At 41.7% G+C, this 26,047-nt stretch overlaps 1 protein-coding gene across 1 annotated transcript; it reads left to right on the forward strand.

The window, feature by feature from the left end:
- On the forward strand, window positions 1–24,086 carry OLFM4 (olfactomedin 4). Its single transcript, XM_071803638.1, has 11 exons — window positions 1–81; window positions 2,340–2,417; window positions 2,569–2,646; window positions 2,797–2,874; window positions 3,254–3,331; window positions 3,482–3,559; window positions 3,938–4,015; window positions 7,805–7,957; window positions 14,027–14,239; window positions 15,200–15,353; window positions 23,293–24,086. Exons 1-11 carry the CDS (start codon window positions 1–3, stop codon window positions 24,084–24,086), a joined length of 1,863 nt encoding a protein of 620 aa, XP_071659739.1.
- The last annotated feature ends 1,961 nt before the right edge of the window (window positions 24,087–26,047 follow it).

The raw sequence follows: 26,047 nt of genomic DNA on the forward strand, positions 1-26,047 counted from the left end.
ATGAAGCACACACAGGTGGCTGTGCTGCTCCTCATGCAAAGCATGGTTGCTCTGTTTGGAACAATGGCAACAACAGAGGTGGTAAGATTTGGTTCTCATAACCTGAGCTTTGATGCTTTCTTGTCTTCTCATGTAATTTAGGTTGCTGAAAATTCTTTTAAGATTAGAAGAAAATTATCAGGCAAATGTTAAGAACTCTGCATAGAGAAATTTTAAAGTATTCCTTCATCTTCCCCCCAAACTAATGTATAGGGACTGGGTAACAAATGTAAAAGTGAGGCACAGGTTTAAAATCAGAGTCAAATTCTGCCTTTGGTTAGATGAATGCAACTCCCAGTGAGGATCTGAGGGGATATTAAATGCTCTGTGTGTCTTCTAATTAATTAGCAAGGGCTTATAGCAGGAAAGGATCCACATCTTTGATGTAGAAGAAGATGGGAGGTGGAGGATTTTCCAGTTGCATGATTGCTGTCATACTCTGTGACCAGGCACTTGAAAGCCATGCTGGGTGTTTTTTGTGGGGTACCCTCTCTTCCCTATAACACTGTATCAGATTGGGAAAGAGAGAAGTTCAAATCGAAGCTATCAATCAGAGAAAGACCAAAACAACAAGAAAAACCAAACCAAGACAAACAACAAATACAGGGAGGAAGAGATAAGATAAAACTTTGAAAAAAAATTTAAAAATAAAAAATTACATTAGTGAAAGATTTGTTTTGTTGTTTTGATTTTGTACTGCCTCTTGTTTTATTTATTTTATTTTTTTTTAAATTTAAAACTGGGCTTAAATTATCAGAAGGAGAAGTTTGCGAATAGCTCACAAGCTCTTCCAAATGAAACAAAACATTTTGGTTTTGTTTGACCTGAAGTGACTGTTTTTTGGTATTTTTTAGTTAAAATGTGGAAAAAAATGGTTTTGATTCCAAATGACTCTTTCTGGTTTGTCTGGTTTAGTCACCAACCAGAAAAATCCTGTGTACCGCTAGTTATATTTTTTGAAGTCTGGGAGTGCTGTGGATGCAGGCAGTGAAGTCAGCATCTCCTGGGGAAGTACATTTATTTGCTCAAGGAATGAAAGGTTGCAGAAGTCAAGATGGAGGTGGAAATAGATGTTGATAAGCTGAGAGCAGTAAGCTTAATACGGGAGACATTTTTCCTCAGTCTGATCACCTTTAAGCTAGTCCCCAGTTAGTGTAATTTACACAATTTGTGATGCTCTCTGCCCCACCATTGGTGATTGCTACTAGCTGCCTGACCCCTACCTGCCCCCGCCACCCCACCATGTTCAGTGTAATCATATGAGCACACAAATGGTTTTTTTTTTCAAATGGGTTTAATTTGACAAAATGTCCCACAAAACCTTGTTTATGCCGTGCTCTTTAATAGACCTGCCCTTTGCTGGCCATATGGATTTCCCCACCATTTCCTAGCTTGGGAATGGGGCTCTGGTGGGGATTTGGGAAATGCAGAAAGACCCAGGGGTGAGTGTCCTGTTGCCGGGGAAGCCCATTTGATGCTCCATTTGTCACACCATTTGACGATGAGGGTGTCTCGCTGCAGATCCCAATTTGCCACAAATGTTGGTGAGACCCCACTGTGGGTGACTTTGTGCTGTATCACAGTGATGCGCCATGCTCTGCGCACTGCGTGGGGACACAATAGAGCTGTAGGGACACACAGTATAGTACCAGGGTGAACCCCACTCTCCTTGCTGTGGCAGGAAGGCAGGCACCAGCCACGTATAGAAGTTAAAGGGTATGTATATTGTCTTACTACAGAAAAGACTCCCAATGTGGACCTGGCTGTATCCTTGGCAGTGTGGCAGCTCGCCCTGGTGCTCCCTCCCAGGCATGGGATGCTGTCCCCTCCATGGTGCCAGTAGCAGAGCAGGACATGTGCCCCAGCTGTCACAGCTTGCAGCCTGACAGCTTGGCATGAAAGGGGCAGCAAGTGTGCAGCAAGAGGCTGGAGTGTGAACTGGACAGTGAGGGGTGTACCTTCCTGCTGGGAGGACAGTGGTCTCCGGATTTAGAGCAGGGGGCATGGGACTGTCATGCAATCTGTCAGGGCTGCCTGTCAGAGCCCCAGCTCACACCTCCCAGGCAGGCTGAGCATCCCCTGCCTTGCATGGGTCACACAGAGCCTTTCTTTAAGAAGAGGTGTCTAAGAAGTGCCACAGCGCCTGGGGAAATGTTAGTTGCTTCAGCAGCAGATCAGAAAAGCGAATTAATTATATAGCTGCTGCGGATGGGGCTGCAGGACTGGGGCTATTTGATGAGGAAGGGATGGTGCCATAGGTCAGGAATTCTCACTGAAAAAGGCTTTCCATTGCTTTTTAGGCCTCTCTTTTCAATGTCACGCTTCCGGATCTGCCTCAGACTAGAACAACAACTGTTGATCTGCGCACTTCCCCAAAGGTGTGGCCATTACTGTTCTTCAGTGAAGCCTAGAAAGATATGAAATTAGGATCTCATGTCTTATTTTGTAGGACTGGGGCTATCTGGTGAGGAAGGGATGGTGCCATAGGTCAGGAATTCTCACTGAAAAAGGCTTTCCATTGCTTTTTAGACCACTCTTTTCAATGCCACGCTTCCGGATCTGCCTCAGACTGGAATGACAACTATTGATCTGCGCACTTCCCCAAAGGTGTGACCATTACTGTTCCTCAGTGAAGCCTAGAAAAATATGAAATTAGGCTCTCGTGTCCTATTTTGTAGGACTGGGGCTATCTGGTGAGGAAGGGATGGTGCCATAGGCAGGAATTGTCACTGAAGAAGGTTTTCCATTGCTTTTTAGACCTCTCTTTCCAGTGCCACGCTTCCGGATCTGCCTCAGACTAGCACGACAACTGTTGATCTGCGCACGTCCCCAGAGGTGTGACCATTACTGTTCTTCAGTGAAGTCCAGGAAAATATGAAATTAGGATCTCGTGTCTTATTTTGTAGGACTGGGGGTATTTGGTGAGGAAGGGATAGTGCCATAGGTCAGGAATGCTCACTGAAAAAGGCTTTCCATTGCTTTTTAGACCTCTCTTTTCAATACCACGCTTCCGGATCTTCCTCAGCCTAGAACGACAACTGCTGATCTGCGCACTTCCCCAAAGGTGTGACCATTACTGTTCTTCAGTGAAGCCTAGAAAAATATGAAATTAGGATCTCGTGTCTTATTTTGTAGGCCTGGGGCTATCTGGTGAGGAAGGGATGGTACCATAAGCAGGAATTCTCACTGAAAAAGGCTTTCCATTGCTTTTTAGACCTCTCTTTTCAATGCCACGCTTCCGGATCTGCCTCAGACTAGAATGACAACTGTTGATCTGCGCACTTCCCCAAAGGTTGGACCATTACTGTTCTTCAGTGAAGCCTAGAAAAATATGAAATTAGGATCTCGTGTCTTATTTTGTAGGCCTGGGGCTACCTGGTGAGGAAGGGATGGTGCCATAAGCAGGGATTCTCACTGGAAAAGCCTTTCCATTGTTTTTTAGACCTCTCTTTTCAATGCCACGCTTCCGGATCTTCCTCAGCCTAGAACGACAACTGCTGATCTGCGCACTTCCCCAAAGGTGTGACCATTACAGTTCCTCAGTGAAGCCTAGAAAGATATGAAATTAGGATCTCGTGTCTTATTTTGTAGGCCTGGGGCTATCTGGTGAGGAAGGGATGGTGCCATAAGCAGGGATTCTCACTGGAAAAGCCTTTCCATTGTTTTTTAGACCTCTCTTTTCAATGCCACGCTTCCGGATCTTCCTCAGCCTAGAACGACAACTGCTGATCTGCGCACTTCCCCAAAGGTGTGACCTTTACGGTTCTTCAGTGAAGTCCAGAAAAATACGAAATTAAGAACTCGTGGCCTATTTTGTAGGCCTGGGGCTATCTGGTGAGGAAGGGATGGTGCCATAGGCAGGAATTGTCACTGAAAAAGGCTTTCCATTGCTTTTTAGACCTCTCTTTTCAATGCCACGCTTCCGGATCTGCCTCAGCCTAGAACAACAACTGCTGATCTGCGCACTTCCCCAGAGGTGTGACCATTACTGTTCTTCAGTGAAATCCAGAAAAATACGAAATTAAGAACTCGTGGCCTATTTTTCAAATGCTACAGTGTAACTCAGAGATTTACCCTTGATATACAGTCATTAGTTAGGCTGCCCAGGAAAAACTGTTTATGTGTTGTGTGTCCAGGATTTTAGGCAGTACTGAATTCCCAAAATCCTCAGTGCTGCTGCCATATCATTCAATGACTTAAGTCACATCCAAAGCTGGGCATTGCCCTTGTGACTTTTGAACTGGACCCCAGACAAGAAACAGCTGCGATCATAGGGGTTTGATGGCAATGTACCAGTTTGGTGTTTATAGTCTCTCTGTAGCAAGGGGAAGACTTCTTTTCTACTCTGTCTTTCCATGTAAATCAGAGCAGGGCCTTGAAACTATTTTCTGAGAAGTTCCCACTTGGTTGCTGGGGGTGAAAAAATCTTGATTCTCCCTGTCCTATTTACCTCAAATTTTATTCAACTCTTTACTCATAGAGGGACTTGAATCTGATTTCCGTGCCTTCTGGTACAGTGCTCAAATCCATGGTATGATTTATTTCCCACTCTCTGTCAGTGACTGCTTAATAACATGTTTGCTTTGGAGCAGATTCAATGAGACACGCTTGCTCTGCATCGTCTGGCAACCTAGTATCAAGAATAGGGTTTGTCCAAACCACAGCTCCAGATCAGGTCAGAGATGGCAGTCAGCTTGATGATAGGCCTTTGTTGTCCAGGCTAACCCAGTGTGGCACCTGGAACGTGTGGAGGGACTTCTTCTGAGAGTTAAGTTTCTGGCTCTAGTAAAGGGTGTAGAAAGTTGAATGAAGTTAGAAGTATCTCTTGGAGTCTCAGCAGCAGGGCCCAAACCTCATTCATGTCCTTGCTCAGCTGAGGTGGCTTCTGTCCCTGCCATGTGGTTTCTGTGGATCTCATTCTTTGTCTTAGGAAGAACAAGTATTAATAGCCAATGCAGAGCTCTAATACTGCTGAGCTACAGTGTAGCTGGAAATTAAGCACTGAAATGGCCAGGCTGTTTTGAGGATGTAACCGAAAGTCCACATTTAGGCAGCTGAATACGTTTCCTGGTTTTCAGAAGATCAAGTAACTGCCAGCTCCTATTCGTTTTCTTAAATTGAAGGGATATGGAACAGGAACATTTCTCATATAGCTTCAAATATGTGTATGTAACAGCTTAATTTTACAGAGTGAAATGTTACTGTCAAGTCCTTGCTGTGGGCTAGGACAGTTTTCTCTCTTTTAAGCATTCAGTGTGAATTATTAATCTTTAAAAAAACATACAAGTCCATCAAAAGTAACAGCCTATCTTGTGTATTTTTCTACAGGACAAGGGAAGACATTCTTGTTATACTGTTGTCATTTGGCTGGTTTTATACTTTGATTCAAGCACTAACTGACCCAAGGGGCTTTTAACTAAACAATGGTTCTTGGTCTCATCAACATCATGATCCCAATGTTTGCAATGTCAATGGAAGCAGCTCTGTCTGCCCAGGCTGTCTGCTCCTTTGCGGAAACTGCCTCTTGGCTTGTACACAAGCTGTACTTACTGCAATGAGCCTCTACCTTCAGTCCAAGGCTCTCTCATAACACGTTAAAATATAATGATTGTTTTTTATAGGGTTTTTAAATACACAAGTTGGAGTTTTTTTTGGGAGTATCATTTTGAGTGGTCATCTGAATACATTTATGAATAGTTTATTTAGCACATGGAATTAGCATGGTATCTCCAGATAAAGTGATGCCTGTATATAGTCAAGACTGCAGTTTATGGCAGAGTACACAATGTATATAGTTCACACTATTCTATGTATGGAAACATATATATATGTGTAGTACACACAATGTTATGCTATGTATAGTATACTGTCTCTCAGTATACTTATACATGTTATATTTGTGTTATAGGCATAAGTGATAGAATACAACACATCCCACACAAAAATTAGCATGCCAGTGTATAACAGTCTTATAGAAGGTCCCATATACTCACTAAGCCACATATATTTCTTTCCCCCACCTCCATCTCTTTCTTTTATTATTGCTGAGTGACCTGCTGTGTCAGTCATGTCCATATGCAGAGGACTCAGAGGTGCAGAAGCATCTAAGTGACTCAGAAAACTATTTTTCATAGTAATTTAAGTACTGATAACCATATCTTCAAAAGTATTTGGAAACTTAGAATTAGTTTGCAGTATGTTCTCAGTGGGATTTTCAGAAGTGTTTTGGTAACATATCTGGCAGGGAAATCAGTGGAAGAGATGTGCTGGGACAGTCTGGAATGTCATGAGATACTTCTCAGCTCTCTTTCATGTTAAATGTCTTGAGCAGTCTGTCTATGAGTGAAGTTTTAAGGCCCATGGCGCTTGAATAACACAGATAAGATGTCTTTTCATGCTTTCTTTCAAAATGAGATGCATGCTGTTTGTTACAGCTGTGATAAAGAGGTTGCCAGGAGTGTGAACTGGGATGATTCCTCCTTGCTGCTCTTCTCTTCTTGGGCTCACAGACTGAGACAGTTTTGCTGCTGGCCATCACTGCATATTCTGGGTTGGTTTGGTGGTGAGGAAGTTGAAATCACTGTGAAAAAGCGAGGAAAGAAGTGCTGAAATGTCAGCTTTCCGTAAATACTTTTGTTGTTTGCTTGTTTATTTTTAAGAAGGAGAAAGAAAGAGAAAACATATGAATAACACTGGGAGTTCTGCAAGGCAGAAGGACAGATTATACAAAGAAGTGCATTTAAAGAGCAAGTCTGTAGCTTTAAAATATGCAGCTGCATTGAAGTGTGTGCCAGAATATTTTAAAGTAACATCAAATATCTCTATTAATAAATTCGTGATAGGTTTATGAACCAGGAAACATTTTGTGTACAAACAAAAGAGAACTGCTCCAAGCACACTCAGTATTCAGCCCAGTGTTTATAGGAAATGATGTGCTTCGGCTATAAATTATGGCTAGATCATGATTTGCCAGCCCTGACCTTTCCATACGCCATACACATTGCTCCAATGATGGTGCTTTGAGCATGCAAACTACCAGGACAAGGTGATTTATGCTAATGGCATGGGCAATAGCTTTGCAAACTATCCACAAACGTGGATGGACGGGCTGTGGTGTGTGGGTGTTATATGCCATATTTTGTAGAGAAATAAGTATCTCTATCTTAGGCTGAGCCTGCATATTTAATTCATCACCTTTCAGTGGTGCATAATTAAATGCATGTGTCGGTTTGCTGGTGGCTGAGAAACTTCAAATGAAGCATTTTTCTTTTCCAAACTTTCGCTGTTACTATCTCTGTTTCGATGCTTTCAGTTCTATGGATGGAAATGACTAGATGATCTAATCAATTCAGATTAAGAGAACAATAACTATAAGACATAACTTACTAAGTTATTATTTTCCTGCTGTTGTGTGCTTTTCTATCTGCTGAAAAAGTTATTTCATTATCTTATACGTCTATCCCATCTGTGTATAACGCAATTATATATCATCCACAAGATTGGGAAAGCAAGTGCTATTATATGCATCTGTTTTTCCAACAGTGAGATCTTTACAGAAATATTGAACTATTTTCAGAAATATTTGTAAAGCTGAGTCATAAAAATTGCTAGATATTTTGTGTTCCTTGTAAGAAAAAGTTGAAAGATGTCTAGTAAAGAAGTTGTTGATCTCATGACTGTCACAGCTCATATTATTGCCAGACATTAACTACTGATTCCAGAGAAGAATATTAACACTTTTTTCTTTACAAATTTGTTATTGCAGCTCTTTGCCAATGTCTCCGGCTCTGTGGATGACAAGGGAATTTGTCAGTGCTCTGTGTACTTGCCAGATACGACCTTTCCAGTGCAACAGGCTGAGCGACTGGAAATTATAGCCACAACACTCTCGGCGAAATTTGAGAGTGAGCTTTCTCAAGTAAGTTGCTTTTTCACATCAATATAACAATTGTATCTTTACAGAAAAATGGTTGCCTGTGAAAAACTACAGCAGTCAATGGTTTTCTGTGTCCTGTTTTTCCAACAGCAGGAAAGAAAGCTCTATAAGAACGAGAAGTGTGTTCAAATCTCAAATCTTTGACACTGTAGCATGTCATATATTTGAATATCCTTAGGTCTCTTTTCTAGGCCTTTGCAGCTAAAGGCGTGTGGTATTTTTGGAAGAACGGTTATGTTTATTCTCTTTTGGCTCAGTTTTATTGGCTTGTGATTGCTACACAGAGCTATAGGAAACCAAGCCTCCTGCTCTTTCATGTGTTATTTTTTGTATCAAACCAACCAGATTGTAAGAGTGAAATAGAGGGAAAGAGGAGAAAGATCACCACAGTCCAGAGTGAAGAAGCAGGTGAATATTTGCCCCTTCGCTATTTCTGTTCTCACAGATAAAAAAAAAAAAAAAAAAGGTTGAAAAAACCAAATATCTTTTTTGTCAACATCTGAAGCTGTAGCAGCGAGACTGCTGAATTATGCATTGTTGTTGAAGACAAACACACCTTACACTACTTTAGCTGCTTGTTGCATGAATTCAGATCCATTTTTTTTGAGGAACTCGGGCAAACCTACACATGCTGCAGTGTACTGGGTGAAGCTGCCTGTGAAGACAGAAATCTGTCTTTGACTTCTGGTAGTGGATAAATATTCAGGATTCAGATTAGGTGTCCAGCAGAAAGTGTTTTCCTGAGGAACCAAGCATCTTAAGAAATGAAGTGTCCTTGAATTAATCAGCAGAAAAGGCACAGCATTAAATTATAAATTCTAACCATAAATATTCATAACCCTCCTCTGGTATAATCAAGAACAGATAAGAAGTTGTGCATAAAAAACACAACAACAGGCAGAGGATCCTGTGGTAAGGTCTTTCACTTCAAATCATTTGTTTTGAAATAACAGGAGCTAACAATGAAACACATTCAGCTGTCAGCAGGGATATATATGAAGGGCAAGCTGACAGAAGTCCCACTGCCTCTAAGCAGAGGAGTTACCTGATCCCTTGCAGCATAGAGGTGTAGCTCAGAGTTAATGATCCATGAAAAGCACTGAGATTTCAGGTCCCCATATTGTTCCCACTGAGGTCAGTGCCAGCATTTCAAGCTAATTGCACTGGTACAGGATCAAGGGCATGGTTCCCAGCCACAAAGTTGGCATGATTCTTCAAGGTGTTTGTGTACCACAGTTCCCAGTCACTTGCCCTGGTATAACTGGTCTCTTTCCAGTACTTTCCTCAGAATGGTGCATGTTTCCTTAGGTTGTTTGACTGATCTGCTAGTGCCTTGCAGATCTGCAGAGCATCTCAAGTGCTGCTTGACCTCTCTGTGTGGACAACTTCAGATCTGCACTGAGCTCAGATATCATGCTCATATAAAGATACAGGTTACTTTAGATACCTAACATTAGGCGTCCAGATTTGTATCTGAAACTCTAAATTCAGGGCAAACTGGATCCCCACCATGGACTTTAATGTCTGTGTTGCCAGCTGGTGTCAAGTGGTGTTGTCATCCCTAGGTGCCCAGCAGTGTACTGCAGTGTAATCACTGTCCCTGGCTTTTACTTCTCAATGCAGTGAAAATTCTTGACCTAACTCAGGCTTCACTGAATTTCATCCTGTTGAGACCAATCAGCCAAGCAGTGTTCCAATGCATCTAGTTAGATAAAGTGTGACATATACTTTGGTGTGATAATAGGCAAAGAGATATTTTGGTACAGAAATGTAAATGAACAGATTGCATTTTGGTGTAACTCCGTGTGTGTGAGATTTCTCAGTTATCATGTTATTTTTCTGTAGAAAGAAGAAAGCTGTAGAGTATTGCCCTATTGATATCTGAACTTAAGTAATATGAATCTCCATGCTTAAAAATTCTTCACCTTTCCAGTTGTGGAAAAAAACCCCTCCTTATACAATTCTGTATGTTACTTTAGTCATGATAATACTCCTAGAAAGAAGGAAATAATGAAATGGAGGACAGCCAAGCTGTCATTATTGATCATCATTAGAAGGGATCCTGAGCAAATTCCTAGGGAAGCATGCTTAAACATAACGTGTTCTCACCACAGGGGTGGGGATTTCTACTGAGTGTTTCCTTTTTTGTCTCTGAGAATTCGTGCTTTATTCGCTCTTCCGAAACACCCTTTGAAGCTCATGGGAGTTTCTCCTGGATAAGAGCTGCAGGATTGGACCCTCTTAAGGATGCTTTCCATGTGCTAGAAGTCCCAGATAAACAACCTGATTGAATCGTTAACCTTTTGCCTGATTGTAGGCTAATTCAAAAAGCAAAGGGGTCCTTTTATAGAATCAGCAGGCAAGGAAGCTCGCAGATAAAGAGATGCTCTCATGTGCCAAATGAGTACAAACCGTAGGCTGAAAATACCAGACTAATTTTTCCTCTGTCACATCAACCTTTGCCAGCATAATTATGATTACAGAAGAAAATTAACCTTTCAAAGCAAAGTGGGAATTGGCTGCTTCTCTCAATAGGAAAGGGGAGAGGACACTTCCGTCAGAGGAATGGATCAGCATGTGATCCCAAGGAGGGAAAGTGCCTTTCAGAACTTGGCTCACAATAGCCACAACATTCTCACATAACAAAAACAGGAGGAATAAAACATGCCTCCCCTCTGCCAGGAACAGCTGCTTTCAAAATAGGTTAACCTGCAGTGGAATTCTTCTTGGTGTCAGTCGGTAGATGGCTTGCCAACCTTGCTCCTTACGGGTTTGTAGAGGTCAGTCCTGCCCAAAGCCAGTCTCCTGGGCCCAGTGACTTTATAGAGCTGCTGGTTTTGTCACTTCTTTCTTATTTTCCCTTGGTCCTGCCACTTTTTCTCCTCTACATCTTCATCTTGCACCTTTTTTTTTTGCTTTTATGTACTCTCCAAATATGTGCTAGAGAAGTGTCTTTTTGCATGCTGCAAAAACTGTGTTGATAAATACCAGTTTCAGGTAAATGACACAGTAAATGAGCATTGCAGATTTCTCCTGCCCTTTTCATGCCATGAGGGTGACAATGCTTGGAAAGGAGGAAAAGTTGAAACTGTGGAATATTTTTCCTACATGTGCTACACATGGCTCCATTCTCTTCCTATAAGAGGCTCATACATGCCCTGTGCACTCAACATACCCTACTTCAGGCTTTTAAGACAAATGTGGCAGCAATCAGTAGTAGTTATTGATCTATATTCCTAAATATTGGATATGCACAGGATTTCTGTGCCAGGCTGCCAAGAGACGACAGTCCCTAGCAGGTAGATGCAATAAAAGAGCAGGGATTACAAGCTGCTTAAATGTATTTCCCAAGCAACAGAGCAACATCATGTTCGACAACTCTAAACTATAGAAGCTCCTAAACCAGATCCGAGGAGGTGGGAATGTCCACACAGGGCACTGCAATGCTTGACATTTGTGCTGGATTTATCTGCAAAAGCAGTATGGACCTGTTTGAGCAGCACTGCTGAGAAAATTATATTTGTCTAAGAATTCATCAGGGGAGCTATTACCTTAAGTTCATTGTGATGCTGGTGTGGCTGTGTAGAGCACTGCAGAGTGCTGGAGCTGGTTCAGGCTCAGCTTGTGTGGATATCGCTTGGCTATACTACACTGGATGGTGGTGACATGTCCTTAAATGACCTAGATGATTGACTGAGTGAAAACCCTCTAATGTGGGAGGTGCTTCAGGTCTGTGTCCTGCAGCACTCGGCAGTCAGGACTGAAATAACTATGTATGCCTTTTTCCGGCCCTCAGCGTTTTGTCCAGGCTCTCAGGACCCTGGAGAAAACTCCAAATTCACAAGTTTCTCATTAATGAGTAACCATCACTAATTTCAGCAATCTTTATTTCAGTGGTTTGTAGAATTGGTCTGCATATTATTATTATTATTATTATTATCATCATCATCACTGCTACTATTAGTATTACTGTGAGAAAGTTTATTAATACCTAGATAGATTTCCAAATGTCTCTATGATGTATGTAGCTTCACATAGCAGTGCAACTTTGTACAGATGTGGGGTTGCTTTATGTTTCTCAGGCTGTAATGGTACACGCTTTCTTTTTTTTTTGTGTGCAAACCTCAGACACACAATGTAAACATTGATCTTTGAAGAATATTTTCAGAAGATTTTTTTGAGGATATGTTCCAACTCCAAACTGATTTTGGTGAAAGGGTGAGGTCCAACTACATATGGCTTTTCCAAGAGTATTGTCCAGTTCTTCCTACTGTTCCTTCCTGAACAGATGATGGTGACAGCCAGGACAAGGGATCCCAGCTGTCCTTGTCAGCTAGGCACAAGGAGGAAGGTCTATGTCTTTATATGCTATTTTAGAATCTTTTTCTTAATTGTAATAAATAGCTTAGTTATTCTTTAGCTCGAAGTTACCATGGCTCAACTTGGGAGATCTGGAGCATCCGGTGTTATGAGTCAGGGTGTTTCTGCTGCAGCTCATGGAGACATGCCAGTTTATATCAGAGCAGCTCAAAGTCTGGCTGCGCACGTTTGAAGCAGATCTGTTTCAAACCCTGATTTAAATGCATGGGGTTGAACAGCCTGTTTTTGGTGTGTGTTATGCATATGCATGCAGAGGGCATAGTTTAGATTTATAGTGCAGTTGTGCCACTATTGAAAATTATATTTTTAAAAAGAGGCTCTTCTCACTTACATTTCTCCTTCTTGAACCACACCGCTGAGTATTTTATGATCTGAAAGGATCCTTACTGCCCTTCACGAATTTTCATGCCATGAGCTCCCATACCTCCTCTTTGGTACACAGGGGATTAAGTCAAAATCAAAAGGAATTATTGGATAAGTGTGTTTGTTGGGGTCTCCATCCCAGGGGCTGCTGCCAGAAAAGGAGTAAACAGAGCTCAAGGTCTTCACACCATGACAGGGTTTTAGAAGCCATTCCAGAGCCAATAAGGAAAAATACTGACTTCCATTTTATGTTAAGATAATGCAAGAATGTTTGAAATGATGTGCACTAAAAAATCTTTCAGTCAAAGAAGTAATAGTTGTGGCAATCATAGTGCACCAGAAAGAGAGACTTAAACTACAAATACCATCTGAGACTATAAATATGGAGATACTGGTGCAACAAACTAATTATTCTTCTTGCCTTTTGTGATAGAATTGTATTGATATAAGAGAGAAAAGAAATTACTTTTATGAAGCATATGGGAGAGAAATCATGTATCTTTCCTGAAGTGTTAAATTTCAAGGAACAAATGTTTTCTAATGAATGTCCCAAATCCATATAATATTCTTAACATCGTGCATCACAATGTTTGTGCTATGACATTTATCTCAGCTGATACATGTGTGAAAATACATTTATCCAGACAACTGTTTAATGGTACAAAGGCTGAAAAAGCTGCTATGTAAATTACTGTAGCTAAAGTTACAATAAATTTTACACTTTCATTTAAGCCAGATTTGATTTTTAACACTGTGTTTAAATGTTTCCCCCCTGCCCAAAGAGAAACCCCAAACCAGTTCTGCCAACTTTGACACAATTCCAGTGTACGCAGAGTAAAATTATATTTGGGTTCAGAGTTAATAGAAAATAAAGTTGAAAAACTTGGAATCCTTTATTACATTTTTCAGCCTCCTTGGGTTGCTTTTGGGAAATAATACACTGCAGATTTCCTAATAAAATTTTCACCAATGTAAGTTCTTGGCAGACTGAGGATAAAATTAGCTCACAGAGACAATATTGGCAAAGAATTAAAAAAAAAAATGAAGACTGCAAGTAGAATTCTGCCTTCAGTTATCCCCAGGCATTCCCGAGGGGACTTTGTGGAACTGCCAACAATAAATGAGGGTTAAATTTAACATTTTTTATGTATGTCATGAGCTTCTAATTTATGTAGTTTATGTGAAGAATATGTATGTCAAGTATGTGGAAGTTATGCATAGGCTACTCAGAAATGTAATAAAGATGTTAAACAGGCTTGTTTTATTTGCTAACCTGGAATTGGTATGTACCTTTTTTTTTTCTTTAAGGTTAGAGAGTACGCAAAACTGGTTACACTGTATCAGCAAAAAATCCTTAATCTAACCATCAGAGTGGAACACATGGAGAGCAGCAGTGTATCTTACACAGAACTGGACTTCCAGTTACTGAAAGCGGAAATCAGTGACCTAGACAGACTGGTCACTCAGCTGAAATCCAGCCTTGTTGGAAGCAACGTCATCGTTGAGCAAATATATATGGAGGTACTGCCAGACCCTTAATTAGCCACAGAGGATTCAAATATGCAACTAGTCTATTCTCTGTTTAGTGTTTAGGTTGAGGAAATGTAGCCTGTTACTACTGCAGTCAGTGGAGGTATTTTAGCATTTCATCAGCATAAATTAAAAGAAAGCGTGACCTTAAATGTATTAACATCTATTTTTTTTCCCCTGATACAGAGCACAGAAAAGCAAAGAAACCTCAAAACAAATGGACGCTTCTTTGTTTTTGCCAACTGCCTGCCTGAAAGTTAACAGTTTTACATAGTGTTAAGCACACTAGCTGATTAAATGATTATAATAAATATTAATTTATAGAACCCCATGCTTGAAAGCCTCTGTGCTTTAACTTAGATAATTAAAAAATTAGCTTCTGGTTGCAAGGGTAGTGGCCCAATCAATATGAAATCAAGAAGAGGGAAAGACTATCACCTTCCCAGCAGACTATAAATCACATTTTCAAAACCGTAATTAATCACTCACCTAGAGAGAATAATTACATCAGATGGAAAGTAAAATATAATTTTCTCCATTGTCCTCTAGATCATGAAGTAGGTGATTGAGAACATTATTTATCTTTGTAGATAAAATTTCTAGATACTTTTGTAGGTCTGGACTAAGTAGTTCTTATATATAACAGCTAGTACTTGCCTAAGACTCACTAGATATTTTTATGTTATGTATAAAATAACACTATATTTTTGCATTATGATATAGAACTGAGTGTGAAGCATTTCCTTATGGTTACATACCTCTGCTGGAAATTTAAAATTCAGGCTAATAGGATAAGTTATCTTCTTACGAATAGTTCTTATAACCTGTTCTATAGCACCTTCTATGGTACGATCAACCCTGCCTGTAAATATCTGTAGAACAAAGTTGAGAGAAATTTAAACTTGTTCTTTTTTTTATTTTTTTCCCCCCCCCCTCTTTTTTCCCCTCTAGATCAGAAATATGACTATACTGGTAAGTGAGCTAGAATCAATGGACAAAAACAATATCCTTGCAATTCGTCGACAAATAGTGTCTCTGCAGAATCGATTGAAAGAGTGTGAAGAGAATGCAAACAAAACTACAGTACCCCCTTATTTCCCACCAGGTAAGCATTTCTTTTGTGTATCAGATAAGAAACAACATAATACATGGGTAGTACAATAGATGCAGAGATTTCCTTTTGTTAATATTAAATACAATTTTAATGATGCTACTTAGCTCCTGAAAAACTGAGCAGACAGCTCTTAATGTTTCATCAACGGGTTCAAAAGGAAAATGAGGGCAGGAAACAAACTCCTCCAGGCACAGTAGCTGTTTTCAACTGGAAAAAGTTGTAATCTTCCTCTCACCTGCAGTGCGAAAAGCAATTCCCTGTCCCCCTTCTCTTTTTTAAAACAATTACCTTTTTATTTTTTTTTTTTTTTTTTGGAGACTATGCTTTTTTTTTTTTCTGACCAGCTTTGATTTTTAATAGTTCCTGTGAAAGTGACCTGTGTCACGGCAATTTTGCTCTAATGCTGCTGGGGAAATGTACGAACAACAGTTGATGTACTAAAGCTGTTGGTATGCGAGCTCTGGAAGGCAGCTTTGCATGAAGATTGCTTTTGCTTCACAGGCAAAAGATTCCTCTAAATCAGAAGGTCAAGAACCTTGGGGGGAAATTCTGGTCTCAGGAAAATAAGTGTGAGCTTTATTACTGATTTCAGCAGAACTAGGATTTTATCATTTTCTTAACTAGTAAAGGTTATGTTCTGGGGCTTAGATCAGTGGTTCCCAGAAAGTAGTTCATATAAAAGCAACAACAGTCACAGGGCATGTGGCAATTAGTTTACAACTGGAATAATTTTTGTTTTGATAGTGTGTTCAGTTTGAAAAATCACATTGTGAGTGAGTCGTAGTCTGAGAATTTTGATATATGAGACACCGGAGCAAACCTTTTAGGAAACACCCATATGCCAGGTCGATCATCCTACTTCCTAAAAGACAGGAGGATTTATCAAACTTTGTTGATTTCCTGAGTGTTTTATACACAGGGGGTTCCTTTTGGCAGAGTGTCATAAGAGAGAAAGCTCTGTGTTGTATACAATATCCAGGGGAAGGATGCTGTTTTTCATGTAAGCTGGTTAGCAATCAGCCAGAGTAGCCCATAAAATTGGAGGAATGGTATCCTGCTTGCAAGGAGCACAGATTTGCACCTACCAGCATCTACCTCTCCTCACCTTTGGGTCAGGTGGTTCAAGCATCTTGTTGGAAAGGTGAGAGGCAGCAATACAGGTTTTACTTAGGGTCAGCAGTCTTTCCTATTGCGATCTCCTTAGGGCTTCATGGTGGTGTGGGCAGGTGCTGCACTTCTCTGGCAGGATGCACAAGTAACACGTCTGGGGATCAGGTCAGAGAGAAAGCCGAAACAAAAACCTGCATTGCAAAATCTCAAGGCCCTTCTCTGCTCCTTAAGGAAGAGCTTAAAACGTTTCAGCAAATAAAGAAAAAAAGTGATGTTTTAAAAGTATTTGAAGGGCATCTCATTGATTTATTGAGGGTGACGGTGTGTGGAAAGAAACAGCCTCTTTCCCTTCAAGCCTACAGCAACCCTTTGTTTCAGTGAGAAAATACTGAGCTCTGGAACAAGAGTACTGTGTCCTTCCATGGGTGATGGAGGAAGGGGCTGCTTTTATGTTGGATGTAGGAGATTTCATGGAGTGGGAAGGGGAGGTCTGTGCTTCACAGTGCAGCTCCACACAGGGATATGCAAGTCATGCCTAGAGCAGGATGGTGACTCTGGGATGGGTAAATGTAACCACATAGGACTCTGATAATAACATGATTATTTAGCATTGATTGTTTTGGCATGATGGGGAGATGGATAGAGTTTATCTGGGACCAAAATGGTACTGCTGTCACATTCCTTTATTCCTGACTGGTGTGCCAGCTAGCTCAGGCACCTTTGCATGTCACTGCATTGTGTGGGAACCACAGAGCAGAATATAACCTAGAAGGCCAAAATTCCGTGTGGTATGAATGATAGCTCCATTGACTTCCAGAGAATTACCACCACTGACATCAGCTGAGGACATCCTCTGGTGTTATATGTGAATTTATCTTCTACCAACAACAACAGGCACACCAGAGGGGTTGGAGGATGTGTGTGGGTCTATTGCCACGGCCACCTCTAGGGTGAGGGTGGTCTCTGAGGCTGGCAGAAAGGAATGGCAGAGCAACTGTGGAGGACTGTCAACTTTCCTGCCTGTTGGGAGATGCCAGATGAACAGATAACCAAGATGTTGCTTAGGCTCAGACCCTTGGAGGACTGGCATATCCTGATTTTGTGTGCCTGGTCTGGAGCTCTCTTCACCCTCTTCACTGAGGGTGGTGAGGCACTGGAACAGGCTGCCCAGAGAAGTTGTGGATGCCCCATCCCTGGGAGTGTTCAAGGTCAGGTTTTGGGGCTTTGAGCAACCTGCTCCAGTAGGATGTGTCCCTGCCCATGGCACTGAGGTTGGAATTAGGTCATCTTTAACATCTCTTCCAAAACAAACCATTCTATGATTCTATGGAATATTCTCTGGGCAGAGAACTTTGTAGAGCAATTACTTGTTCTGCAGACTGTATCTGAAAACAAGTAGTAGGAGGAAGATGTTATTGCCTGGGGAGATGGAGTAAATGTGTGAGAAAGCTGCATTTTCTAGATGGTCATTTTGGAGGCTTTGCATGGATGCTCACACCTAGACCTCTAGAGCTCTCTAGCACTCATTTACGCATTTGAACACAATTTCCATACATTTTCTCTGCAAGCTTGAATGCCTTGAATTCCTGCCAAACCATTTGGCCTTGCCCTGCTTTTAGTTCATATTATATTTATAATGTTTGTATTAAACTGACTCTTTGTCCTGTTTTCAGACTGCATTTTCTTTCCCCCTTCATCCTCTTTCCTGCATATTTTGGGTAGGCAACATGAACTAGAGAGAGCTTGGCTAATCCCCAAGCTGCCTAAGATCATGAGTCTAAAGGCAAGTTTAATTAAAGCTTCTTGCTTCTCAGTGCCGTAGTACACAGCCCCTCTGACTCTGTCCCCCAAGGCTTTTGCTGCTATATTTCTCAGAATGAGCAGGTCCGTTCTCAGACAACATAGCAGAAAGAAATTGCTGGTCTCCATTTGCCTTTCTGTCCGACTGGAGAGATGGGTGTCTGAGACTGGGCTGGGTAAATATATAGTTAGTCATCCTCATCATCATCACTGGCTTTCCTATCTGCAGCAGTTCTTGGCTTATCTCTCCTTACCACTCCAGGGGGAAGAAATATTTATCCATTTGTTTTTCTTTTGCACTGGTCTCATCTGGCTGCATCAGGGTAGGTTTAGAGAGAAAAGACTCTAGGATGCTTCTTTGAGAGCTCTGCAGCCGATTCTTTGTCACATCTCACTGAAATGATCCGAGCAAGGCAGCAGGGAGAAGTGAGTCAGATGGAATTCTCAAAGGCAAAAAGGAAAGAAAGGGAAAAAAGACCAAACCTGTATTCTTTCTGGCTTTTATACATTAGAAATTAAGGATTTCAAGTTACGGGTGAATAGGTGTCAGCAGGAGGAAGACCTGGTGTAGCCTAAGGCTGAAACTCAGGCAGTCCTATGGAATCTTACAGTGATCTCACTTATACCTTATATTTTACCTTCTATGTACCCAAAAGATCTGGTTTTTTTAAGGGTTTTGGGCTGTGCTTTGAAATGAACACATCCATATGCAAGAGAGGGACTTGCCTACAGGCACCTGAAAAGACCTGGCTAGTGCGTCTTCTCCAGGACTGCCTGAACTTCCCCTGGAGACACATGCATTTCTCTATTGGCAATGAAGGGAGCTTAGCTGAGGCACCTGAATTTTTATTTGACTGAATGTAGGTCAGATGAACTCCAGCCCTCTACCCTCATCCCTTGTTAGATGCTGACAACATAAGTCTTCTCTGATGTGGCTGTCAGCCTGTGTCTGTGTCCCATGATACTGGTGAAGACCAAGATGTCTGTGTGGGTCTTCCTATGTCAACGAGACAGTAGGAGCCAAGATAGGCCTTTCCCCAAGTAGCTCTATCTCCTGTGTCTGAAGCCATAGTAAGGCTGGCAACAGCTGATGCATCTGGATGCAGTGGTTTGTCTGATGGGAGAAGAGGGTGCACATCTGGTGTTTGGGAGCACATGTGGGAGTGTAGCATCAGCCTGCTCCTGCTCTCCGTGTCCCTCACTGGAGCTCCTTCAAACGTGCATCTCATCTTGTCTCATGATCTTTGGCTGCATATGGTCTCTTCTCTTCTGCGATCAGATGCATCTGCCTGGTGGGGAGAGGCTCCTGGAGGTTTATTTGCACTTGTACTGCTGGACTGAGAAGCTGATGTGCTCTGTGAGTGCTTCAGAGTGAAGTGGGTGAAGCAAGACCCAACGGGGTCCGTCTCGTGCTCAGTTCTGCAGCCCATTAGCCAAGCAAGTCAGGTTCCCTCCAGTTCTGACAACTCGGTGCCAGTTCCTTTTCTGATGAATCAGAAGTGTTAGTGAACAGAAGAGCTGAGATTCTGGTTATTTATGTAGGGAGATGGATAAGTATGTGAGTGTGTACCTTTGTTAGTCCTCCTCTCGCCTATTTGCTACATAAGCACAAAACAAAGGCAGGCAAAAATACCAAGACGTCATTTATCAGTGGCCCAGAACAGTGGAGAAAAGAGTTAAAAACTTGAAAGTTTGAATAATGCATATGGATTCGTTTCAAGTACCTTCTAATATTTACAAAATTACATGACACTTTGTTTCCTTTGTGCATTTTTTTCCCCACAAGATCCAGACAGGGAGGCAAGTTTAGATTAAATAAACAACAATGAATTCTTCTGAACCTATGCGAAAGACAGATCACCTCCTGACTACCACAGAGTTTTGTGCTAAAAAAAAGCAATAATTCTGGGAGAGTTTTCAAGGAAATCAAAATCAAGCACATACTCTATAGAAACCTCAGACAATTTTTGATGTCATTAAAACGGAACATGCTTCTAACTTTATTTTAATAATTCATGGTTTCATAAATAAAAACCAAACAAGTGTTCAGCAGAGAGATCTCTTTAAGGGAAGAAATAATAATTTATTATTTCTTTTGTAAAAAAAGGTCTCTCTGCTGAACACACGTTTGTTTTTTATTTATGAAACAATGTATGAATTATTAAAATAAATCTGGAATTGTGTTCTGCTTAATGACATGAAAAATTATTTGAGGTCGCATATAGATGAGCTTAGCAGTGCTTCACTACCTGCAAGCTTCAGTGCTATATTTTTCTAAACAAATCAAGAGTTTTAGAGCATTTAATAACCATTTAATTCTGAGATAAGTTTATTGTGATTTAAGCATAGTAATATATTCAATCTGTCACCAGCTTGAAAGAAGCCCTCATGCTGGAGGTAACAATACATAATAGAGATATGAAAAAAAAAAACCCAAACAATTCAAATTGATTTATGGAGTTGGCAGGCTGCAAGCCATTTTGCACTGTCTGCCTCAGCTTTATTCTTTTGCATGAGCTGAGGTACAAGCACCTCTGAAAGTCAGTACCTACGCCAAGCCACGTTACTGGCCTTGCTACGTGCCATTTCCAGAGATACTGCCCAACTGGCCGTACAGCAGCGCCTTCCTTCTGTGCTATATTTGGAAATGAGGTTTCTGCTTCAGGGCCTCGTCCTTTGTAAAGCACTTAAGTGCATGCTTAAATGCTCATCTGCTGCAAGACAGGAATGCTGATTCCCGTCAATTCTCGGTGGTGCAGAGGGAAGCAGCATTCAACCCATGTTTTAGCCGCGAGGATCCCAGGACATGAAAGGGGTGTGGAGGGTTGTCCCTGGCTGGACACCAGGTGCCCACCAAAGCTGCTGTATCACTCCCTTCCTCCGAAGCACAGGGGAGAGAAAATATAAAAGAAGGCTTACAGGTTGAGATAAGGACAGGGAGATCACTCAACAATTACCGTCATGGACAAAACAAACTTGACTTGGGGAAAATTAATTTAATTTATTACCAATCAAATCAGGGTAGGGTAATGAGAAAATAAAACTAAATCTTAAAACACCTTCCCCCCAACCCCTCCCTTCTTCACAGGCACAACTTCATTCCTGAATTCTCTACCTCCTCCGCCCAGTGGCGCAGGGGGATGGAGAATGGAGGTTGTGGTCAGTTCATCACATGTTGTCTCTGCTGTTCCTTCCTCCTCAGGGGAGGACTCCTCACACTTTTCCCATGCTCCAGCATGGGGTCCCTCCCATGGGAGACAGTCCCACATGAACTTGCCCAATGTGAGTCCTTCGCACAGGCTGCAGTTCTTCATGAACTGCTCCACCATGGGTCCCTTCTACAGGGCACAGTCCTTCAGGAAGATTGCTCCAGTGTGGGTCCCCTGCAGGGTCACGAGTCTTGCCAGCAAACTTGTTCCAGTGTGGGCTCGTCTGTCCATGTGTCCACATGTCCTGCCAGGAGTCTGCACCAGGGGGTGCGGGTTTCCCTTGGGGTCACAGCCTCCTTTCGACATCCACCTGCTCTGGCATGAGGTCCTCCACAAGCTGCAGGCAGATATCTGCTCCATTGTGGATCTTCACGGGCAGCAGGTTGATCTCTGCTCTATTGTGGACCTCCATGGGCTGCAGAGGACAGCCAGCCTCACCATGGTCTGCACCACGGGCTGCAGAAGAATCTCTTCTCCGGCTGCAATTTGCTCTATTGGACATAGGAGAAACTTTAAGCAGCTTCTCACAGAAACCACCCCTGTATCCTCCTGGCTACCAAAATCTTGCCATGCAAACCCAATACAAGGGGCCTGAGGAGGAGACGGGGCTGTTCATAATTGTGTCACCCTCTCTGCCATGAGCTGTGCACTCAGTCATGCAGAGCTGCTCCCATGAGCAAAACTGACCCCAAGAAAGTTGCAACGTGGCCTAGGAACATGGGGATTTAGCTCCATCACCTTAGGTGAAAATATCCTTACAATGAAATATCTGGGTCAGTTTTGTGGCAGTAATACAGAAACCTAGTGTTAACAGTTGGAAAAAAGCATGCCCTTTTTTGCCAGTGACAGCTTCGGACTCTTCAGAGGCCCATGGACATTTCTGAGTGTTGGGATATTTTCTGCCAGTGACTTTCAATATTGAGAATTTATCAGGAATGTCACTTCTATTCACTATGGGTAAAAGGAAAGTATTTCTTGTATCTAAGTTCATTTTTCCATCATCCTGCAAATGGCTTCGTAGTCGATATGTGGAAAACAGAGCTTTTCCGATTCAGCTTGAAGTCATATTCTCTTTAGAGCTGCCTCACATGAAAACTTGAAGTAATAACTGTCTACATTTCCTAGGTTGTGATTGTTACTGTGTGCAGACTTCTTTGAGGGCCTGAGGTGGCAGGCACCATGTGACTGTGACGCACTGTTGTAAAGCTGTGATTCTGACAGCAGAATGCTAATCTGAAACGTGACTCTGGAATTACTGCTGCTTCTTCCTTCCCCTCCACAGTGAAATACACAGAAATCAGATGCTCCTCTTTCTTTTTTCCCCATGCCCCATGCTTTCAGTTCCACTGAGGTAGAAAATAACCTAAAATGCTTCTGAAATTTTATTTTCAAAGGGATTTCCTAGTGCATCAGGCTGGCATGCATCAAATGAGTAGAAACAGAAATCTGTCCCTTGTCTGGAACAGCGCAGTGAGCACTTATTTTCTGCGAATTAATCCTGACTGAGGATGGGTGTCCTTATCTTTTCTACACCACTTCACCATCCCTCACCCTCCCTGCCAAATAGGTGTAATAATGTGTACTGTATTTTTTTACTAACTTTCTGAGTCAACTTGGAACACTTAGTATGGTCCAATTGCTGACCTTGGCCCAAAATGAGCCCTTCACACATGAAGCTATTTGCATTTATGCCTGTGCTTTGCTACAGAGCTAATACCTAGTAAGCACACTCTAGAGGTGACAGTATGCAAAACCTCTCTCCTAATGATGATATTTGGAAAACCTTTTTTTTTTTCCCTCTTTAATTGCAGGTAGCTGCACTCACGGTGGACTGCTGAATGTTAGCCAGCCCTACGTTGTAAAGCTGAACTGGAGAGGATTTTCCTACAAATATGGCTCCTGGGGTAGAGATTACTCTCCCTCCAACCCAGAGAATGAATTCTATTGGGTTGCACCATTGAACACAGATGGGAGACTCTTGGAATACTACAGAATTTATAGTTCCTTCGATAATTTGCTGCTGTTTCAACAAACATATGAAAGTAGAATAACATACGGGGAAGGAAGTGGTGTTGCCCTGTATAATAATTTTTTGTATTACCATGCTTATAATACAAGATACATGGTGAAGCATGATATAAGAAGAAACACCATGGTTTTGCAGAAGGAGCTTCAAGATGCTGTTATCGGTAACCGTTTCTCTTATGCAGGTGTATCATGGCAAACCCTAGATTTTGCTGTGGATGAAAATGGGTTATGGGTAATCTATTCAACAGAAAATAACATGGGCAACATTGTGATTAGCAAACTCAATGAGACCACACTTGATGTGCTAAATACTTGGCAGACAAGACAGTACAAGCCATCTGTTTCCAATGCTTTCATGGTATGTGGTGTTCTGTATGCCACAAGGCCAGTGAACACTAGGAAAGAGGAAATCTTCTACATGTATGACACGACTACTGGCCAAGAAGGTAGAACTAGTATCATTATGGAAAAAAAGTTAGATACAATCCAGAGTATTAATTATAACCCTGCAGATCAGAAATTGTATGTTTACAATGATGGCTACCTTCTGAGATATGATGCGATCTTTCAGCCTTAGTATCACAGTGACATAAGCATGTGATAAAACTGGCAGCAACTAAAACAAGAGATCCGATAGGCCTTTAGACAATGTTATTTCCAGTTTAGGGTTCGTCTGGTCTGCTGTGTTCTACCTGTGGGTGTTATATATATTACTTCTACTCTTTACAGGAATTGCCCCCTCTGGTCAGCAGTATTGCTGGCAGCAGGGTTTGGCAGTACCGAGTTTTCTAGGTTTTGATTGGTGCCTTTAAGGGTAAATTTACTGTATAGATTTAGTGCATTTTGTTCTCAGAAATTGATGGGCAAAGTCTACCTACTGACTGAGAAGCTAATTACCCACTGATGCACATTTGTCAGTGTAACACAGGCAAGTCACACAGAAACTGGGAATGAATTTCCACTGATCTTCATCTGAGTGAACTGAGGCCTCAGGGAAATTAAGTGAAGGATTAAAATAGTATAGGAAGTAGATATGATGAGAGGACAACAAGCCATTTGTTAGACAGAACCAGCAGTCTCTGATTCAAGGCTTCAGGAGGGAGGGTAGAAATGCACTTTGTTGTTTGAAGTCCTACCGCAGGGAAGGAGGAGAAGGCATCTAGGCAGGGACAGAGCTTTCTGCCCTCGCCATCACTGATGTGGTGGGACAGCCACCCCTGAGTCCTTCACCGGTAGCTGCCCCACTTCAGCTCAGCTGTCTCCCAGGCTGCCGTAGCACCAGCCTGGCTTCCCAGAGCGGCTGTGGGTGCAAAACTGGCAGCAAGGCTTTCACCAATTTTCTGTCTCTCCCCCTCTGCTGCCCTTAGCAACTCCCTGTGCCTAGACCTGGCCTTACGAATGGTCTTACTGCAAAATAGCCAGGTTTTGTGGTCACCATGGTGCCATTTTCCTGGCAGTACACTGCAAGAATCACAGTTTCCTTTATGCTTTTGTAAGCTGATGCAAATACTCCCATTGACTTTATTGGCCACAAGTGACCAATAGGTGTATATTATGCATTGTCGTAAAATGACAGCCGTGTTATTTAATGTGCCTCTATTCAGCATTTTTACCATTCTGTAATTAGCTTCCTGAGAGCCTTGTTAGTGTAGGGTCCAATTTGTTCCCTGGGTAATTCGGTCTTATAGCAAGGTGAGCGGTCTTGTGGAAAACAGAAATCTGGTCAAACTACTTGTATAATCTGTTGCCCAAAAATAAGACCTACCCTGAAACTAAGTTCTAGTGTGATATTTCAGGATTTTTGAGGATGCTCGAAATATAAACTCTATTCCAAAAATAAGCACTAGTTACAGTTCATTAAGAAACTAAATTTAAATAGTGTCCAGGCAGCTATACATGTAAAATGTAAGCATCTTTTGGAGCAAAAATTGTATAAGACACTGTCTTATTTTCAGGAAAACAGGGTGTATGTTTTTTTTTTTTTTTTAATATGGGTCTTACGTAATAGTTTCTGAGTGTTTGCACTGTAATAATGTCTTACCTGCATCATGTCAGAAAGCAGACTGGAATACTGAAATTCAGAGCTCTACAATGACAAACAAAGCAGTTTATGTTGTTAATTTCCTTCTTTACCTATGCAATCACGTCTGTGTCCTGTGATAATAAAAATCAATACGTATGCAAATGATTCCTTTTGTTTTAATAAAAATAAATATTTCAAAGAATATCAGCTGTGTTATAGAGCCATGTAAAACTTCTTGTGACAAATAGGTAACTTCTGGGATGTAACGAGAAGCCAGGGCACCAAATATTTGAAACGGGATGTATTGTACTCACTTGGGCTCCATGTCCTTAAATAACTCCAGGAAAAACACAAAGGCGTGAATCAGTATGTCAACAAGTATATAAGAGGGGCTTTATTTCTCCACACAGAAATATGTTAGCTGGTTGAGGGTAACATTTCTCCACCAGGGTGAGATGTTACTTGAGACATTGGAGGCTGATGAACTGATGACACGTTTTGAAGCCAGGTGCTGC

Source organism: Patagioenas fasciata, chromosome 1 (genome assembly GCF_037038585.1).
Source record: "Patagioenas fasciata isolate bPatFas1 chromosome 1, bPatFas1.hap1, whole genome shotgun sequence".
NCBI classification, from domain to species: domain Eukaryota; kingdom Metazoa; phylum Chordata; class Aves; order Columbiformes; family Columbidae; genus Patagioenas; species Patagioenas fasciata.

Bases quoted from the DNA above. Each gene is read 5' to 3' on its own strand.
- OLFM4 (XM_071803638.1), top strand. From the start codon at position 1: ATGAAGCACACACAGGTGGCTGTGCTGCTCCTCATGCAAAGCATGGTT. The intron at 3,560-3,937 runs GTGTGACCATTA...ATTGCTTTTTAG, and splicing joins ATCTGCGCACTTCCCCAAAG to ACCTCTCTTTTCAATGCCAC. The intron at 4,016-7,804 runs GTGTGACCATTA...TTGTTATTGCAG, and splicing joins ATCTGCGCACTTCCCCAGAG to CTCTTTGCCAATGTCTCCGG.